The sequence below is a fragment of the Triturus cristatus genome, chromosome 4_2 (assembly GCF_964204655.1).
Source record: "Triturus cristatus chromosome 4_2, aTriCri1.1, whole genome shotgun sequence".
Lineage (NCBI taxonomy): Eukaryota > Metazoa > Chordata > Amphibia > Caudata > Salamandridae > Triturus > Triturus cristatus.
This window is the reverse complement of record NC_140586.1, coordinates 801074004-801094535: the sequence shown is the minus strand read 5'-3', so window position 1 is coordinate 801094535 and position 20532 is coordinate 801074004. Positions and strand designations below refer to the sequence as shown.

General features: G+C 47.7%; 1 protein-coding gene across 1 annotated transcript in view; it reads left to right on the top strand.

The window, feature by feature from the left end:
* Positions 1–20532, top strand: part of LOC146835079 (vitamin D3 hydroxylase-associated protein-like) — a 296163-nt gene that overhangs the window by 109629 nt on the left and 166002 nt on the right. Inside the window, exon 4 of the mRNA XM_085602745.1 lies at positions 15471–15604. Coding sequence (XP_085458871.1) covers positions 15471–15604 — 134 coding nt within the window. The remainder of the gene's footprint in view (positions 1–15470; positions 15605–20532) is intronic.

Below are 20532 nucleotides of genomic sequence, written 5' to 3'. Positions count from 1 at the left end.
ATGTCAGGAAGCGCGATGCCCCCGTCATACCAGGGGAGAGTGAGCTTGGCAAGAGCAATACGCGCCCGCCCGTCCCACACCAGTCTCCTCTGCAGACTCTCCACCTCCCGAAAGTAGGCCACTGGGATAACATCGAAGGAGTTCTGGAGTGCATAGAGGAACCTGGGAAGGGACATCATTTTAAACAGCGCGGCCCGACCCAGCGGGGACAGGGGGAGCCTGCACCACCGGGCCGTGTCCTCCCGCAGCCGCCGAAGTGGACGCAGGAGATTCTGCTCATAGCGAGCCACCGGGTCCAGCGAAACGTATATCCCCAGGTACTTAAAGCCGCTCAGAGATATCTGAATCGGGAGCCGAGGCGGCAGGAGAGGAGGACCACCAGAGATGGGATAAACGCAGGATTTAGACCAATTGATCGTGAGACCCGAATTGTTCCCAAAGGAGGTCAGAACGTCAAAGAGGACGTTGAGTGACTGCCGCGGTGAGGTGAGATACAGGAGAATGTCGTCCGCATACAGCGAGACCCGATCTTCGAAGCCCGGGCCCCACCGGATCCCTCTAAGCGAGGGCTCCCAACGGAGCCAGGCAGCGAGTGGCTCCAGGGCGAGAGCAAAAAGCAACGGGGACAACGGGCACCCCTGCCTCGTGCCCCTGCCGAGGGCAAAGGGCCGAGAGACCCGCCCATTCACCACCACTTGAGCCATGGGTCCCGTGTAAAGGAGCCTCACCCAGCCAATAAATCCCTCTCCAAAGCCGAATTTATCCAAGACGGCCCAGAGGAATGGCCACTCAATAGTATCAAAGGCCATCGTGGCATCCAAAGAAACCAGCACGGCCGGTTCGGAGAGGAACTCCGCCCTGGCAAGGGCACCGTGAAGACGCCGCAAGTTAAGAGCGGTGTTGCGGTGCGGGATAAAGCCGCATTGGTCCGGATGAATAAGGTCGCACACGACACTCAACAATCGATTGGCCAGGACTTTCGCCAGGATTTTGGGCTCCGCATTGAGCAGTGAAATGGGCCGGTAAGAAGTACAGCGGTCTCGCGGCTTGCCCTCCTTGGGGATAACGACTATAGTGGCCAAGCGCTGGTCGGCCGGAAGGGAACCCGCCGCGAGAGAGTCGCGGAACATGCGGCTGAGGAAGGGCGCAAGCTTATCAGGACGCAATTTGTATAGTTCAATGGGCAGACCGTTAGGACCCATAGCCTTGCCCGAGCGAAGGGAACGGATCGCGGTCGCTATTTCATCCGACGACAAGGGAGCGTCCAGCCGCTCCCGGTCCTCAACGGACAGGCCGGGCAGAGCAATATCTCTCAGTAGGAGGCGAGAGTCATCCTCATCCCTGTCAGTCACCGGGGAGTACACCGCCCGGAGGTGGTCAGCGAAACATTCCACAATCTCATCCGGCTCAGTCACACACACACCGTCAGCAGCACGCAACTCGGGGACCACACGATTCACTCTCTCCTTTTTGTCCAGCCACGCGATCAACTTTCCCGCCTTGTCCCCCGCGTCATACAATCGGCCCTGCTGCTCCCTATACATAGTTTTGGCCGCGTCAGTGACCAGGGACCTATATTCGAACTGTTTCAGGCTAAGGGCATGTAGCCCGTCCGGAGTAACATTCGCCTCCAGGGCCGACTCCAACCCCGAGATGTCAGTCTCCAGCTTCACCACCGCCTCGCTCCTAACCTTCTTGGCCACCACTATCTGGGCGAGGGCGTGTCCGCGTATCACAGTTTTAAAGGCTTCCCAAAGGGACAACGCAGACGACACCGACCCCTCGTTTTCACTGAAGTATTGGTCCATGGCCCTAACCAGGCTGTCACGAGTCGCAGGGTCCCGCAGGTACCAAGGGTTAATAGGAGCTACCCGCCCTGCAGACCGCGACCCGGTGTCAAAGAGAAGCCACAGCGGAGAATGGTCGGAGATACCACGCGCCAAGTGTCTGACCTCTCGAATCCGACCAGTCTGCGCCGCGGGCATAAGGAAGTAGTCCAGCCTAGAGAGACTCCCATGCGCCCCCGAATGAAAGGTGAACTGACACTGGGTCGGATGCATTAGTCTCCAACTATCCACCAAGCCGAAGGTCTCCAACATCCCACCCAGCCATGACTGGGCAGCGGGGAGGGTCCTCGGTGGGTGACGATCCAGTTCACCCGAAACCACAGAGTTAAAGTCCCCGCCCATGAGCAGGAGGCCGTCCGGAAGGTCAAGCAGCATTCGACCCAAGTCAGTAAAGGTGGAGTTCTGGAGACCCGGGGGGACGTAGACCGAAACCAGGGTAAGGGGCTGCCCCTCCCACCTCCCAATCAAACACACATAGCGCCCTCTGTCATCCGAGACTATCCTCGTGATCTCCACCGGAAGGGAGGTTCGCAGGAGAATGCCCACCCCCCTGGAGCCTGTTGTGAAACCAGAATGGGCTACGAGGCGGTATCCCCCCCTGTTCATCGCATGGCAGACATTGCCGACCAAGTGCGTCTCCTGGAGAAACACCACATCAGGAGTCACACGACGCAAATATTGCAGTACAACACCCCGCTTAATACGATCCCCCAACCCATTGACGTTCCATGACATAAGCCTCAACCCGTCTCCCCCCATCCCCTCCAATAGATCAAGAGGCCCCCAGCCCGCAGCACGGTTCCCAAATATGGACAAAAATCAATACCTCGCCCTGTAAACAAAAAACACACAACAAAACAACCCCCCTTCCCCCCCAACCCCACCCCAAGTCCAACTCCCCCCACCCTGCACCCCTGCGGGCCAATGACCCCCCCCAACTTGCAGTGTGCCTGTCGCCCCCCTAACCCCATTCTACAAAAAGACCCCGGAGGAGGAAAGGGACCCGAACCCGCCTGCGCCCCTCACGGGTCCTGGTAAGACACAGTATGCAAAAGAAGTAAGACCCAACTGTACAGTGCAAAACCGCAAAAGCAAGGACCAAATGTCAGTCTAAGGGGACCCGTCACCTGCGGTGCCCCCAGAGGGCCCGGGCCGGCCACCCCCGTCCGGCAGCGAGTCCAGCCAGTCACTTGCGGCCACAGGAGAGTCAAAAAAGGCTGTCCGCTCTCCATGCTCCACTCGGAGTTTCGCCGGGTAGATCATCGAATACTTCAGGCCCAGCTCGCGGAGACGGCGCTTCACCCCTTGGAATCCCATCCGCTGTTTCTGGACCAGTTGCGTGAAGTCCGGATAAAAATTGATGGTCGAGTTCTCGTAGCGGACCGGGCCACGGGTCCGTGAAGCCTGCAGAATAGCGTCGCGGTCCCTGTAGTGGAACAGTTTAGCCACGATAGGCCTCGGGGGGGCCCCCGGCCGCGGCCGGCCGCCCGGAACTCGATGGGCCCGCTCCACGGCGAAGAATTTACTTAGGCCAGCCGGGGACAGCTGTTGCAGGATAAGTTCCTCGACCACGAGGTCCACCGGGCGGCCGTCTGAGGACTCCGGTACACCAATGATGCGGACGTTGTTGCGTCGGGCCCGTCCCTCGAAGTCCTCAAGCCGCCGGGCCATATGGTCGTTGACCACTCTAATGTCCCCAAGCGCGGCCCGCAGATCCGACACCTCCGCACCCAGGGTGGAGGTCCGTGTATCAAGGGCCTGGACCTTCTCGTTGGTTTTGGAGAGGTCGGCCCGAATCAGGGTGACATCGATTGCGACAGTGTCGATCTTACGGGCCAGGGCCTCATATTGCGTCGCGATGGTTTCCCTGATGCCCTCGATGGCGCCCATAATGTCCTGCAGGGAAAGTTCCGCAGAGACGGTCGTGCCTCCCCCCGCAGCATCCGGGGAGAGGCCAGTAGCGCCAGGGGGCCCCCTGCCCTGGGTGTAGCGGTCCATGTTGTTGCTCTGGACCGCTCCCCCGCGCAGAGAAGCCTTGGTCCTGCGCCCCTCCGGACCCCCTTTGCCCGCCATGCGAGCGCAGTCTCTCAATGGGACCTCCGATCAAAAGGTGTGCGGGCGCCAGCAAAAGGACCACAAACTGCCGATGTGGGGGTCGGAGGCGTCAGGCCCACCAGTAGCAGATGGAAGCAAGCTTCGGGCAGAGGCCCAGGAGGCACCTCGCCACCTTGAGCACGCACGCCAGCCGATCTCCTGAAGGCCAAAATCGAAACCGAAAGCGCTGACTCGGCAACTGGCACCGCGCTGAGGCCGCTGTTGTTCAATTGCAGCCCGGCCCCACGGGTCACCTTCACCCCGGCCACCTCCGCCGGGTGGGTCCCAAAAGTTCCGACGACGACAACTCAGGATTCCCAGGTCCAATTAGAGTTTTAAAAAGAGATATATGATCAGCTGGTCTTCATCTCCCAGATTCCATAAACCAAATCAGGATAATCTCAGGATATATTCCGAGGAGCAGAAAGGGTCCGGGGAGCCCTGTGCTCACGCGACCATCTTAGATGCGCGCTAGGCTCCTCCTTCTTTCTCAGAACTTTTAATGTAAAAGATTTCTTGAACTAATGACATTCACCTGTTGGTCAAATGACAGATGGTTATCAAAAATCACCATCAGATTTTTCACCTTCGTGACAAGAGTTGGAATGGAGCCCAGCTCCTCCGGCCACCAATCTGGTGACCAAACAAGATATTATTTCCCAGCAGTAACACCCCTGTTTTTCCAGAATTCAACTTCAAGCAGTTGCATGTCATCCAGTTAACTTGTTGCATGCAATTTCTGAAGGTGGCCACTGACTGTGGTTGCAAGCAACTGATACAATAATTTGCATGTCATCAGCATAGCAGACAACCGAAAAACCCAAATTTCTAATCAATGTAGCTAACGGAGCCATGTAGAGATTAAACAGGTTCGGGCTCATCGATGATCCCTGCGGAACCACACACGGGAGGGAAAAAGAATCTGAGTAGTAGCCATCCAAAGACACTGCCTGCATTCTGTCTGTAAGAAAGGAGGCTAGTAATGATGGAGCTGAGCCACGAAAATTCAGAGATTCAACACGGTCAATCAGAATCTTATGATTGACTGTGTCAAATGCCGCTGAAGGGTCAAGAAGGATGAGTGCTGCCGAGTTCTACCCACCCACCCCCCATCCAGCGAGGGCCTTAGTTCCTTGGTGCCAGTTCGGTATTGTGTTGGCTGCAAAACCCAAACTGTGAATGATCCAGTAGATCATTTGATTCCAGGAATAAGGTAAGCTCTTTATTAATTGCTTTTTCTGCAATTCTGGCTGTAAAGCAAAGCCGGGAAATAGGGCGATAAATGTGAGCATCTAAAGGGTCCAACTGGGGTTTCTTTAGCAGTGGGAGAACTGAAGCAACTTTCATATTTGATGGGAAGGAACCCTGCCTAAACATTTAATTAATAATTGGAGTTAAAACACCCGCTATAGTACCTGAAACTGGGTGTCGGATAGCTGGAGGACAGGTATGCGATGGAGACCTCAAATGGGTGTTGAGAATTAATTCATGCATTTGTTCCGTCAATAATGGCACGAAAGATGGGAAAGTAACATTGGCAGCGCTGAAAGATGAAGCTAGTGGGTACACCAGCCCCGATTTACCCATTTTGATGGTTTGCGCAGCTGTGGAAACTATTTTAAGGAGCTAGTAAAGGAGTTAAAAATATTAAGAACGGTTTTCCACTTTCTTTTGATCACAGTAGTTAGCCAGTTTTTTAATTGTAGAGTACAGTTCTTTACTAAAGGTTTTTGCTGCCACAATTTTCTGGGAAAAATAAGCTAATTTTTCAGCATAATCTGAGCGTTGTATTCCGCAATTTTTTCTGGTGCCCTGGTGGTTAACCGGGACATATGGAGAGCTTGGCACTTCCTACAATTCATTGTGTAGCCTAAAACATTTTAAAAGGATTCTATCAATGACAGCAGGGCATGCAGTGCGTTTTCAGGGTCAGTGACCATTTGTAAGCTGTCATGGGCATATAGGAAGAATACTTAGCCTAATGCTGTGTTTGTCCTTTTGATCTTCAATAATTTCCTTATTGTGTCTGACAAAGGTTCAAGAGCCAATCAGAAAGAGTGGGTGATAAGGGGAACCTTGTCTCGCATACCTTGACGGATGGGGAAAGGTTTTGGAATAAGGCCACTGTAAGTGGTCTGCACTGTTTTGTAGTATATTGCTAATGGACTTTAGAGATAAGGTCTTTGACCAATCACACCTGACCAAGCACTAATACCAATAATTGATCTTGGATCGATACTCAATAAATCACTACAATGGCCCATACACATTCACCCAGTATCCCTGATGCGCTGGTGTCAATTTCTTTCGTTCATCATTTATTTATTTTATAAATCTCCTAGGACCTCCGTTAAATGACTAATCTTGATATCAACTCTTCTTCTATTTGGTCGATGGACCAATTAGTTGAATAGTTGATGGTAATGATAAATACTCACCAACCATTTGTCAAAATTAATTACAGTTTCTCGGTAAGGTTAATAAATGAGGTTTTATCTCAGAATTCAAGGTAAATGCTCATCTGCATCAGGTCACAATTACAAACATCGAATCTCATGACAGGAGAAATAATGCATTTTATACAGACTCATTATGCAATGACATTATGCAATGAAGGAGTAGATAGAGAAAGAGACAAAGGATTCAGCAAAATGATTATGCCAAACGATATAATACCTAACGGAGGGATAGATGAAGAGACAATAGGTTCAAATAAAATAATGCATATCAATATATTGTTGACGGAGTGGATGGGTGGAGAGACAAAAGATTTAGAGACAAGTACGTTAATGCTGAGATTCCGAGAACGATCTAGGCTGAATACAAACCAATCCGTCTGTAGGAAAAACCACCCCCTGGACCCAGGAGATGATGAAGGTTCCCCAAAAGGTAATCCTGAAACGGAACATATTTGTACAGGAACAGGACAGGATAGGAACAGCTAGGCCTCTCAGGAAACCGACGGACAGCGACTCATCTCCCTTCTTCTCTCCTGTCAGCCTAAGCTTCTTCATTTCATCCGCGGTGCACAGCACATCTTTTTCTCCTCTTCGCAGAATGAACTCTCTCCTAACAATTCCCCCTCCCACCATAGCTAAGTTGAACAAGATGGCGTCTTCATCGAGTACACTAAAGTAAATAGAAATGAACATTTATTAATCATTTGATAATGTAACCATCACTGTTTATCTCCCACTATTCACTACTTCCTGTTAATGTTACCTGGCATAAACCTAATACGAAAAGCGGCGTTAATCATTACTTTTAAAGCAGAAATGCGACCTACAAATACTGAAGCGCTTGTGGACTATTCATGCAATTTCTGTTTCTTCAAAAGCATAGCAGTTATTACAATACTGTGTGATTGTGTGTTAATTCTGGCATGCGCAAAGCAGTTCCCCAGTGTTTATGTGGGTGCACGTTAGGTTCACTACGTCTACTTACTGTTAGTATGTATTATGGGGGTACTCGATTCGAACAGGTTTCATTTTTGCGAAACCCTGCTCCATCACTCCTATTCCATAGTCAGTAAGAGTTAGCCCCATTCAACTCAATAGAATGTTTTTTCAGCAGTGAACGATCTTTGAGTGCCTCCGCTGTGCTGTCTCAGGTTTGCCATTGTAGGTGGACCAGTGTTTTTCTGTAATTTCGCATGGAGTGCCCTGTGACAAATCATTACTATACAAAAGAGGGGGGACCAAGGAGCTTATACAAGGTCCAGTGTCCACGCTCCTTATATCTACATTAATATCACAAAGAGGACACTGTTCCTAAAAGTAGGGTGCAAAAAGTCACACATACAATAAGGTGCAAAAAGTCAACATGTATTAAAAGAAGAAAAAAGAAAAGAAAAAGGGAAAGAAGAAATCCTAGGTGAAGGGACCCACAGATAAAAGGAAAAACCATTATGTGTCCTCTGTTGCCCTCACACACCCCATAGGGTGTCATGCTTCATCATCGGGCAGTTGCTCCTCGTGGGGCCGGCCCTGCAATTCCCCACGGGTCCCCCGAAGGGTCTCTTTATCTGAGATCTTTTATAGGACTGCCAGATGGTGCATGTGGGTGTGTGGGGTAGGGCGTCCAATGAGGGTGAAAACAAAAGTGCGTGCAAGTGTTAAGAGAAATTCGTAAAGGGTAAACATGCAGCAATTGTCTGAATCGTGTACCCCAAGCAGACTCAACTGCTAAATAAAATCTAGCCCCAATGGCATACTACGCCCGGGTATGGAAAGACATAGGTCAACATGTTTCGCACCTGCGTCGCCTTAAGGGTCGTTGGCGCTTCGTCAGGACCAGAACTCTAAAATGTAATGTGCACGTGAAAACCAATTAAAATACCCTCAAACAATCAGGGCGGGCAGTAACCTGTATCACCCAAAATCTGGCTACAGCTGCATGATGTAACCTCTCCTGATCAGGTACCTAGGAAAGAAAAGCAAAGCAAGGTAAAAAACAAATTTAAGCATCAGGAACACCTTGATGCCACATGATGTGCCACCGCTGTGTGCACATCCAGTACATAAAAAACACAAAAATAGATAGGCGCATGAGACATAAACCCACACCGAATAGTGCTTGTGAACTCTCTCCTAACAATTCCCCCTCCCACCATAGCTAAGTTAAACAAGATGGCGTCTTCATCGAGTACACTAAAGTAAATAGAAATTAACATTTATTAATCATTTGATAATGTAACCATCACTGTTTATCTCCCACTATTCACTACTTCCCGTTAATGTTACCTGGCATAAATCTAATACGAAAAGCGGCGTTAATCATTACTTTTAAAGCAGAAATGCGACCTGCAAATACTGAAGCGCTTGTGGACTATTCATGCAATTTCTGTTTCTTCAAAAGCATAGCAGTTATTACAATACTGTGTGATTATGTGTTAATTCTGGCATGCGCAAAGCAGTTCCCCAGTGTTTATGTGGGTGCACGTTAGGTTCACTACGTCTACTTACTGTTAGTATGTATTATGGGGGTACTCGATTCGAACAGGTTTCATTTTTGCCAAACCCTGCTCCATCACTCCTATTCCATAGTCAGTAAGAGTTAGCCCCATTCAACTCAATAGAATGCTTTTTCAGCAGTGAACGATCTTTGAGTGCCTCCGCTGTGCTGTCTCAGGTTTGCCATTGTAGGTGGACCAGTGTTTTTCTGTAATTTCGCAAGGAGTGGCCTGTGACAAATCATACCTGTGAGTTTTGTATTAGCAAGGAACTTTGTATTACTTGTTCTAGCATCCTCCTTTGATTCGGTTGCACACAAAATCTTGAAAACCAGGCTGGCAGTAGACACTCTCAAAGGCACTGCTCTAGGGTGCTGTAAATTTTACTTAGAGAACTGATCATCTTCTCTTTTTAGTTCAGAGTTCAGAACTATTGGTAATGGGCAGTGGCGGCTGGTGAACTTTGAAGTTGGTGAGGCAGAAGTCATACTCCTTAATTTACCTGAATGACAGCACAATTGCACCAAGAAGGTTTGGAAGGTATGAAAGAGGTTGCAAGAGATGCGGAGTACATCTTTTATAGAACAACCAGGCTCTCTCCCTTGCCAATATATACAAAGGTAAGCATGACCGTTGCCTAGAGTATAGTTCCTTAGAGTAAGACAGCAAGGAGATGAATGTGCCTAAGAAACCCATGACTCTTTCTGAGTCAACCTGGTAATTATGACTGAGACACCCCAAGATCTCTCATAGAGACCCACACGGAATGAGGACTGTGCCTGAAGCTGAAAGTATAATTTCCAGAGGACTGCACCTGGGAGTGAGACATCTAGAAGACAAATATTCCTGAACTACCAAGGACTGCTTTCAAAGTACGCTGGTGCCTGGGTCTGAGACACTCTGAAGAGTCAGAATGGGACCACTATAAAGACTGTGCCTGAGACACCATGGTAGTTGTGCCCAATAATCCATGAAACTCAGTCTAAGGCATGAGACACCTGCAGGTCTGTCTCTGGGATGGAGAGATCTGGAGGAGGTGTCAACCAAGGTTTCCAAGACACCATGATGATTCTGCCCGTGACATCCTGACGACTCTGATTGGGACACCCATAAAGATTGTCGAGTAGTGTGAAACACTCTGAGCGCTATGTCTGAGATAGACATACTGAGAACATTGCACGGAAGCGATACATCCAACAGATGACTGTACCTGAGATACCAAGTACTGTTTCCAAGACAACCTGGTGACTTTGTCTTCTGAATGTCTTGGATACAGTTTCTGTCCTATTTGGAGTACTCGGGTTGTCCCATACAGTGTGAGAGTGAGACCGGCTGAGAGGGAGAAAGTTATCCTCAAGCACAGTCCTCCATATGACTGCACTTGGAATACTTTGCACTGTTCATAGAGATACCCTGGTGAATATGACCGACACATCCCTTGGACTCTGACAGAGAAACCGAGACAGGCTTTGCACGAGTCCGATACTTGCAGAGTCTGTACTGAGGCGACGTATGGAGTGAACCCATCAGTAACCTGCAAAAACATATTTTCTTCCACAAAAATCTTGGAGGTTTATGGGTTAGGTCAAGACAAAACAAAAGAACAGAAAAATTCCTAATAAATCCAGAATAAGTTTTGTTCCAAAAGTTTTACTGATTTTTTTTTTTTGTGTGAATAGAAGAAGGAAAGCTCTCTACATTCATATCATAAAGTAGCAAAATGTAATTAATTGCTGCTTGCCTCTATAAGCAAACAATCACATAATCATCTAAAACCACTTCTAGAATTTAAGTGGCATGGCAGATTCTGAAAGAACACAAGTAAGAACTTTACATACTAATCATGTCCCATTTGTCAAATCCTGGGCATTTAATTAGTGTACCGAGTCTTTCTGTCTCCCACAAGAGTATAGATTGAGTCACTTTATTACGCCATCCCAACCTATTGGTCACTTGGTGCCAGAGATTATTAGTTTGTTGTTTTGGGCCCTTTAGATGTTGATGTTTAGGGTTTGATGTTTAGGGCTTGTCTATAGCCTCTGGGCCCATTGTAGTCTATCCATCTGGTATGCCTGGTCATTGCATGATTGGTGTACCCACTGGTTGACCACTGCCAGTTGGGCAGCCCAATAATACATTTTAGATATTCTGTAAAGCGATCCTCCTTCATACCATCCTTGTGTGAGTTACTTTATTGCTATGCACGGGGGCTTTCCATCCCACAGCAGGGTTCCCATCTCACTCTCTATGGTGGTAAAACATGTTTTAGGAACCTGGAATGGTGTGTTTTGCAGGATGTATAGGAATCATAGCAATGCCATCATTTTAAAAACGGCTGTTCGGCCTAGCAGGGACAGTGGCAAAAATCTCTAGTGCCATGTGTCGTTTTACAATCATGTTAGGGGGCTTACCAGATTGTGTTTATAGAAGAGGTCTGGATATGTTGTGGCAAAGATCCCTGAGGATTGGAAGCTATCTTTTCCTACTGTCAATGCCAATCTGGGGCAGCTTTGGAGTGGAGTCATGAAGACTAAATAGTACGGATGTGGACCAGTTAATAGGATAACCGGAGTATTTTCTGATGTTTGTGAAGATTTGCAGAATCCTACTTATGGAGGAGTGTGGCAACACCTCATATAGTAGTATGTCATCGAGGTATAAAGAGATTTTATCCACCTATCCTCGGTCCAGTGCAGCCCTCAGATCAGTGGATCTCCTCTTATCCAAGTCGCAGAAGTTTTAGCATTAATACACAGATCAATGGCGATAAGGGACACCCTTGTTGTGTCCATCGTCTGAGGAAACATCTGCGAAGTACAGCCATTCACCACTACTTGCGCAAGCAATTCTGCATATAGCGGTCAGAGCCATTCCATGTATTGGGGGCGATACCCATTTGATCCAAGACTGCAAATAGGTAAGGCTACTCAATGGTGTCAAATGCCATGTGGCCATATCACTGCATCCTCCTTGATTGTCGCAGTTCTTCCCAACACTCCCTGAAGGCGACGTGCTGTGTTTCTCCCTGGCATTAAGCCAGATTGGTCCTGATGGACAAGTTTAGTAATTACTGGTAGGAGTCTAGTTGCCAGTAGTTTGGCCAAAATGTTAACCACCGCATTAAGCAGTGAGATTGGTTGATAGGAACTGCAGCGTTCAGCTGGTTTGCCCTGTTTGTATATTACTGTTTGGAGGCCAATCTCTGATCTTTAGGCAGGACCCCCTTATGCCTGTTGTCTTTATACATCTGACGCAGATAGGGTGTATTTTTTGAGGCAATGAGCTTATATAATTCTATTGGGAGGCCACTTGGCCTCTTTGCTTTCACGGATTGTATACTGCATATCACAGCAATTATTTCATCATCTGTAATGTCGCTATCTAGTAAGGCTTTATCTTCAGGGGTGAGGGTAGGGAGAGGAATTTTGGTCAGTAATTCTCTAGAGTCGTCGATTGTGGTGGATACTGTGGGCGAGTATAGATGTGTGTTGTGAACCCCTCAGCTGTCTCATGTGGGTCTCTCAGGGTCCCTCCATGGTCTGTCCTAATTAACGTCACCCATTTGTCCGTTCGCTTGGGTCTATCCGGCCATGCCAATAGTTTTCTGGCTTTATCCCTTGTCTCATAGTTTGATTTGCATCTCCACGTGTCCGCTTTTGGCTGCCTCCGTCACTAAGTTTCTGTATTCTTGCCACTTTATAGTCAGGGTGTGTCTAGCAGTCTCATTATCTGAGTTGACCATATCTGCTAGTATGCCATTCTCTAGCTCTGTCACTGTTGCCTTCTTGTCCTTCTTATGGCCCACAATTACAGTTTTAAATGCTTCCCAGAGAATCTGTGGGGACTCAACAGAACCCTCTCTTTCCCTGAAGTACTACTCTGTGGTCTGTGGCAGGCCCTTTCATATGTGGGGAAGTTTTAAATACAAAGGATTTAAGGTAATCGTTTTTCAAACTATTGTACCCAGAGTGTAGTTAGCCCATATTGGGGAATGATCTGATATTCTTCACGCGACATGTTGCACTTCCTTGAAACAAGGTACTTGGTCTGCTAGAGTTAGGATATGGGCTATTCGTGACTGACTCTTTTGTGCCCCTGAGTGGAATGTGAATTGTGATGTGTGGATTGTGCATTCTCCAGAGGTCTGCCAGTCCCATTGCCATTAGGAAGCCTGCCTGACTGGAGCCTGCACCGGAGTGGCACCTTCGGGGTATTCGGTCCTTCTGTCCACATAGTGTCATGTTCAGGTCTCCTCCTAATAGAAGATCACTGTCTGGTAGTTCAAGGAAGAGTTTGCTCAGGTCTGGCAGGATGTAGACAGGATATTAAATGGTCTTCCCTCCCATTTGCCCGCTATTGCTGCATATCTACTCTGTGGATCTGTCCAGGACCACCCTACGATAAAGGGGAAGCGTCTGCGCAGGAGTATCTCTGGATTCTGAAGTGAACCCTGTATGGGCAACCAATGTGTATCCCCATCTATTCAATGCTCTACAGGTGTTACCTACGAGGTGGGTCTCTTGTAGGAGAATCATGTCTGGGGTGTGTCATTTGATAAATTGGAGCACTCTCCTCTCTTCAATTTGTCTCCTAGCCCATTAACATTCCAGGAGAGCAATCGGAGGGAGGATTCCATAGTGTCTGGTGCCATAGGAGATGTGGCTTTGCCCATTCCCACCCTTTCAGTGGTAAAATAGTGATAGCAGATATATTGTTGATTTTCTCTTATGTCCTGTCACATTGGTGTAGTTCGCTGTTGCAGTGTGTCCTATAGTCGCGGTTGTATGTGTTGTGACATTGCTATTGATAAAACGTACCCCTCTTCCCTCACCAACTTTTGCAGGAAATTCAGTCTGGGCTTCTGTTTGCAAGTTGATAAACCCCATCCCCCCCCACCCTGCCTCCCTGCATGACTGTTCATGAACTACCCACCTCCCCAACATTGCAGCAGGTCTGTCGTCCCACCCAATTGGAACTAAGGGGACTAGGTCCCCCAAAACCCCCCACCCCATGCCCAAGAACTGTATCGGCACGGTGCCAGTTTCATATGTCCATACAATTGGTATAATAACCTGATATACATTGACTCACAATAAACACACTCTGTTGTCTGTGTCTACTCTTATCAAACAGTACTCTTTAAAGTGTGCATTCAGATCTAGTTTCCCCGCCTGTGCAATGTCCCATGTTAAGTTACTTTGTTGTCGCGTCCCTTGTTAGGTTACTTTGTTGTCGCGATCTGTGTGATTGGGATTACATATCCAACTGGCTGTGTGGCAAGTTCTCTTGCTATTCGTCTTTGGTGGTTTCTGTTTCCACACAGGTGTTATTCTCCAGATGAGACTTTGTACGTTTTTGCCATTTTCCAAGACGTCTTTCCCTATTCCCGAAGAGGCTTGAGTTTCCAACTGTCCGCCAGCCATCAAGCCATTCCCATGTCTCTTCAGGTCTGGAGAAGAACCAGGTCTTTCCCCTCTGCTTCCACCCTTAACTGAACTGGGAAAAGCATGGCATATTTGAGTTCTTTGTCTCCGAGGGCTTTTTTGACGTCGAGAAAGCTGCACCTTGGTTTTTGTATGTTAATAGTGAAATCTGGGAAGAATGTGATTGTGTTATTTTCATAGCGAACGGGCACGGCTCTGCTTATGGTCTATAGTATGACGTCTGAATCTCAGAAGTTAAACACTCGAGCCAATATCACACTCTGGGTTGGGGGGGGGGGTTGGGGTGAGGGCCCTGGCTTTGGCCTTCCGTCTGGAATTCTGTGGGCTCTTTACATTTTTATTTTTTATTACATTTTATCGGTCATAGTGTAGGACAGATAATGACAATTCATACAGGGTAGACTTCAAAGAAAATAGGCACAATTATGATTAACAAATCCATACATTAATTCGCAATGAATTTCAAAGATAAATTAATTATTAAACTGCCAAAGATTAAATTATATTACAATACAGGCATATAAACCTATGTAAAACCATTTCAGTATCCAATTAATCAATATGGATATAGAAAAAGAACATCTAAACAACGAAGAAGGGCCCCTTGCTTTGCCAAACCGAGCTCCGATTCGTATATCTGATGGATAAGGGAACACCATTCGGAAACTTTAGGAACACTCCGAGATCCATGCCCTAGCAATACAGTCAGGCAGATGCCAGCATAATTCAGATTAATTTCTGAGGGCCCCCCTCGAACTCCTACCTAATACCTATCGTTTTCACCTTAACAGATTAATGTACAGGCGATATATATATATCAATGTTTTAGGCTCTCCCCACTTCCCAGTCGGCGAAGGAAGAGAGAGTCACGGACTCCAATGTATCGTGGCAAGTTAAGGTCTTTATTTTTGCAGCTTTACGGCGCGTTTCGGACATCAAAGTGTCCTTGTTCGTACATATATCTGTACATGTGTGGGAATACGAACGAAGAAGTGCATGTTAACTACGAGAGGATGGTTGTTTCTTCATGTGACTTTGACATTTGGGTTTAGCATATGTGTTGATTGAGCAGATTGTAGATTTAAGGTTATTTCCTTGATACTATATTAATACATTCCCTCTTTTATGTTCTAGGGGCATGACTCGTCTATGGGCCTAGTCAATTTCCTCGACCGTCCCTCATCTGAAGACTGTGTTGTGGTTCAGGTTCTGAAGATGCAGGGCGCTGTCCCTTTTGTGAAAACTAACATCCCACAGTCAATGCTAAAGTAAACAAATCGTATTATTCTGTTTGAAACAATTCTCCTATTCTCAAGTGGAAACATTTCTGAATTATATGCTAAATTCGGTAAGAACCAGATCTCGCGTTTTCGTAGATTGTGAAACACCGCCACCGTGTGGCAAGAATTGGGAACTGTTCCAAATGATTACAAATTGACTAACTACAGGCTCTCCACATGGTCCCCAGTCCTGCAGAGCACACTTGTGCGCTGCACTTTCCATTTCAACTTTCCGCTGACTTGAACATGATGGAGTTTGGTCCACGGCCCTTGTTTTCGCAATGCATGTCCTTGATGCCCGTTTCTGTTGTGTCTTTCCTTGTGTGAGTAGGGCACATCCTCCCCAGTGACGTTTGGGACGCTGCCCTGGCAGTCATGGTGGAGGGAGAATGAGGCGATAATGCAGACCTGTTTGTCGAATCTTATTGGCCATTCAATCATAGACTCCTTTAGTTTCGCCTCAGTTGTGTATGCCTATTGTATGTTTGCTTTGCCAAAAATACCAGGTTGTTCCCGGGTACTCTCTTAAGAGCTGACCGATGTAACAACCCTAGCACCGCGAGAGTGATGCCAGGGGTGACCCAGGAGGACACTTCACCCTGTAACGCCCTCTGCTCATTCTCTGCTCTCGGCCTGCAGCCCCACAACACACACAGGTCAGCGCACTGCCACCATTCACCAAGCTCGTTGACCCAGCCACCGCCTCTCTCCGATGGAAGATCTGGATTGGGTGGCTAGACAACTACTTTGTTGCGACCAGAGAAGCTGACAGCACGATAAAGAGATCACTGCTGCTTCATATCGCAGGTGAGGAGATTTACAAACTTTTTGTATACCTGCCAAACACAAGAGCGTCCAACGACTTCAACGCTGCTGTCAGAGCCCTCGATGCACATTTTGACCAGCAACTCAAATCGGAATATGAATGCTTCAAACTCTGCCAAGCCTGCCAAAGAGAAGGGGGGTCTATGGAGGCTTTCTACACATGCCAGTGAGAACTAGCCAGCATCATGCATGGCCGACGACCAGCCTAAGGAAGTGAGAGCACAAGTGATACAAGGCTGCAGAAACAAGACACTAAGGAGCCTCCTCCTTCGCCAGTCTAAAATCCCACTGAAAGACATCCTCGTCCTGGCGCGATCACATGGCCTATCAGACACCAGAGCAACAGAGATGGACATTGCCATCACCCAACAGTCAGAAAGGCCCGTTACAGTAAAGACAGAATGCGCCGATGCAATCCGAACATGCGGGAGAGGAAACCGCACATGGCAACTGGCAAGTGCACCACCTGGATCCCGAAGTGGATACTGAGGAGAGCATCACCTGGAGGAGTGCCCAGCCCAAGGACAGATCTGTTTCAAGTGCTGCACCCTCAATCACTTCACCACCGCGTGCAGAGGAGGGCCTAGAGGCAGAGGTGCACAGAGAAGACTACCACCATCCAAGTCCCTGCGGCAAATGTACCTAGAAGACACTGAAACCCAGAAGACGTCCAAATCATCACAACGCCAACGCTACCACCTGGAAGACTCATCCCCCGATGATGATGAATGCTTCCTCATATCGTTCGCTAGTGACATGAAGTGACAAATGCGCCCGCAACAGTCATGCATAAACAAAGTGTCAGGATCCAGTGCCAAGGCCCTGATCGACACCGGCGCATCTGTCAACTTGATGGGCATTCAACAATACCGACTGCTTCACCCGTGCCCTCCGCTGTCCCCAACCAACGTCAAAATATTCACATATAGAAGCCAAATACTGTTGCCCTAAAAGGCAAGATGACCGTCCAGTTAAGAGCGGAAGACTAAGAGGTCACAACCACATTCGATGTGGTCGACAGAGAGGCCAACACATTGGTGGGCAGCCACACTGGGGAAGATTTAGGCCTGGTCACCTTCGCTTATGCTGTTAAAGCGCTTCAAACAGACGAGGCACTAGACCTGTTTCCACAACTCTTTACCGGACTCTGATGCCTGAAGGGACCTCCAGTCAAACTCCACATTGACAAATCAGTCAAACTAGTGGCACTCCGACACCACCAAATACCATTCCACATGAAGCCCCTCGTCGAACAGGAGCTGCACAACCTTGAACAACCAGGGGTAATAGAGAAGGTCACCGGTCCAACATCATGGGTCTCACCCATGGAGATTGCTGAGAAACCAAAACAGCTGGGCAAAATACGGCTGTACATAGACATGCACCTACCCAACCAAGTGATCAAAAGGAAGAGACACATAACGCCCATGAAGGACAACATAATAGCTGACCATAACTGCCCAAGATGGTTCTCCATGCTGGACCACAACGCTGGATACCACCAATGAAGGCTAGTGGAGGACAGCCGTTGCATAATAACGCTCTCGACACACATAGGATTGCGCCTATACAAATAGCTGTACATCGGTATCTCATCAGCCGCCAAGGTTTTTCAAGATACAGTCCGAGAAACTATCAGGTTTGCAAGGGGTGTTAAAAATCAATAATGACATCTTAATCCTCTCATCATCCATTAAAGAGCACCACAAACAACTTGGAGCAGCTCTGCAGCAATTGTCTGACCACCGCATCACCCTCCCCAAGGACAAGTGTTCCTTTTTTCAAAACCTCGAGTTCTTTGGCTGTGTTTAACCAGGAGGGAGTAAAAGTAGATCCATGCAAGTCCCACACCATCCAACAGGCGCAAGCCCCAGCCACAGTATCCAAAGTATGTAGCTTCCTAGGGATGGCCACCTACTGCAGACTGTTTATCCCCAACCTAGCAACAGTGGCTGAACCCCTCCAAGCCTTGACCAAAAGAATGCTGCGTGGAAGTGGGGGCGAGAGAAGACACATTCTGGAACGTCAAGGAAGCACTGCTCAGCAAAACTACCATGGGTTACTTTGATGCAACAAGAAATCCAGAACTACTGGTAGATGCTAGTCTGGTGGGCTTCGGAGCAGTGATCACTCAAGAGGTGGAGCCAGGATTATGGGTGTCCCTTTCATTTGCCAGCAAAGCCCTCACACCTATGGAAGTGCGAAATTCCCAGATCGAGAGAGAGGCGCTGGCAATCAAATGGGTGTGCGGCCATTTCCACCTCTATATCAGTGGGCACACCTTTTGTGTAGTCACCTACCACCAGCCGCTCATCCTGCTATTCTGAGGCATAGCTCCACACCCTCCACTGAAAATTGAACGCTAGGCAATCCAGCTGCAACACTACCAGATGGAGCTGGTGTACCAGCCAGAATTGAGGAACCTTGCGGACTTCCTCTTCAGGCATCCGCCAAGTCCAAGAGAGCAAGATGTCGCCATCAAAACAGAAGAATATATGAAGATGGTATCACAGGGAGCATTCCATTAAATTGATAGCTTCCCTAGTCCTATAGTTGATTTTAACCCACTTTTTCCAATCTTCTCACTTACCGATTGGGAAACACTCACTTTCCGAGTCCTCCTTTGACGATTTATTAAAAGATCTCCGGGAAAGTGTCCTCTTGCAGGGATCATTGGGGATTGCAGCGGCAGCCCAACGAGGAGCCATGCGTTCCACCTTCGGGTGGGTGAAGTCACACGCTCCCATGAGTAACATTCCCAGTGACTATTACCAGAACCCAATTGAGGGTCTGATTAGTCAGTGCGGAACAGTATACCCTTATCTATGCTATACAATTTCAGAGGAGTCTGTATACTGAACCAGAATTCCCCTTGTCCTCCAAAGTTTATTGGCACGGTCTGAGTGAGTTACAGAATAGGTGAGACTGGTTGAATCAGAGTGAGAATCACTGTGACTGATTGAGAAGGAGTGGGAATGAGTGATACTGATGGAGAATGAGCGATATTGAATGAGATTGAATGAGTGATAATTAGTGGTAGTTTGTGAGACTGAGTGAGTCAGAGTGAGATTGAGTGAATCAGAATGAGTGGGACAGAGTCAGACTAAGTGAGAATGAGTGGGTCAGAGTGAGAATGAGTGAGACTGCCTGAGTCTGTGAAACTGAGTGGTTCAGGGTAAGTAAAAGCAAGTGTGAATGAGAATAAGTGACTGAGAATAGATGAGAATGAGTGAGAAACTAAGACTTTAAGAGTTTGAGCGAATCCTGTGAGAAAATGAGCTCATTCACTGGAATTCAAGCCAAAGATTACCAGAACCCCTTTTAAAGGTTACCAGCTGCTTATGACCGCATGGAGAAAAGGCATTTGCAGAGCCAACACGTCTCAAAAGTGAGACATATTGACTTTTCCAATGCTTTTTTCCAGTGCCTGCCCGCAGCCTAGCTTGTTGTTTACACTTCACTGTATGTGTGGGGTGAAGGAGGGACAACTTTATGCAGAGGCGGGCCTTTTCCATAACAATCAGTGAAAGGAGCCTGGATACTTAGGGCTGAGTGGCTCCTTTTCCCTGTTCATATAGAAAGACACCTTTTTTGACTGACAGCAGTCTATTGGGATCACCGTCTTACCTATAAATTAATCTAAGTATAAAACTGCAATGATTTTTTCTATTTGTTAACATTTTTTAATAAAATTGTCCAATTGAGAAATAGAACCAATTGCTTGATGGTCAACATTTCTCACTCCAAGGAACTAGAGGTTTCCACTTACCCCTTTAGGGACCACTGTTTTCATGTATTACTAGATTACCCAGGTCCCAGGGTTAATGGGTTGCCCCTTTTCTTACACATACGAAACAGGATTTGAGCCCCTTTAGCAAAACCAATGAACCAAACGTCTCCTTGACAAAGAATATGCCTTTGTCATTCCTGGACCCAGGAACCCCTGATGAGATCCAAAGCATCTGAGATAATCCTGTACGAAAAACTGATGCCCTTCGGGATTGATTAAGCCAGTTGGCAAATTTCTGGTTCTATACAGCATGGCTCAATATTGTCTCCATTAATTGTTTTCCTTTTGACTATCCTAGTCG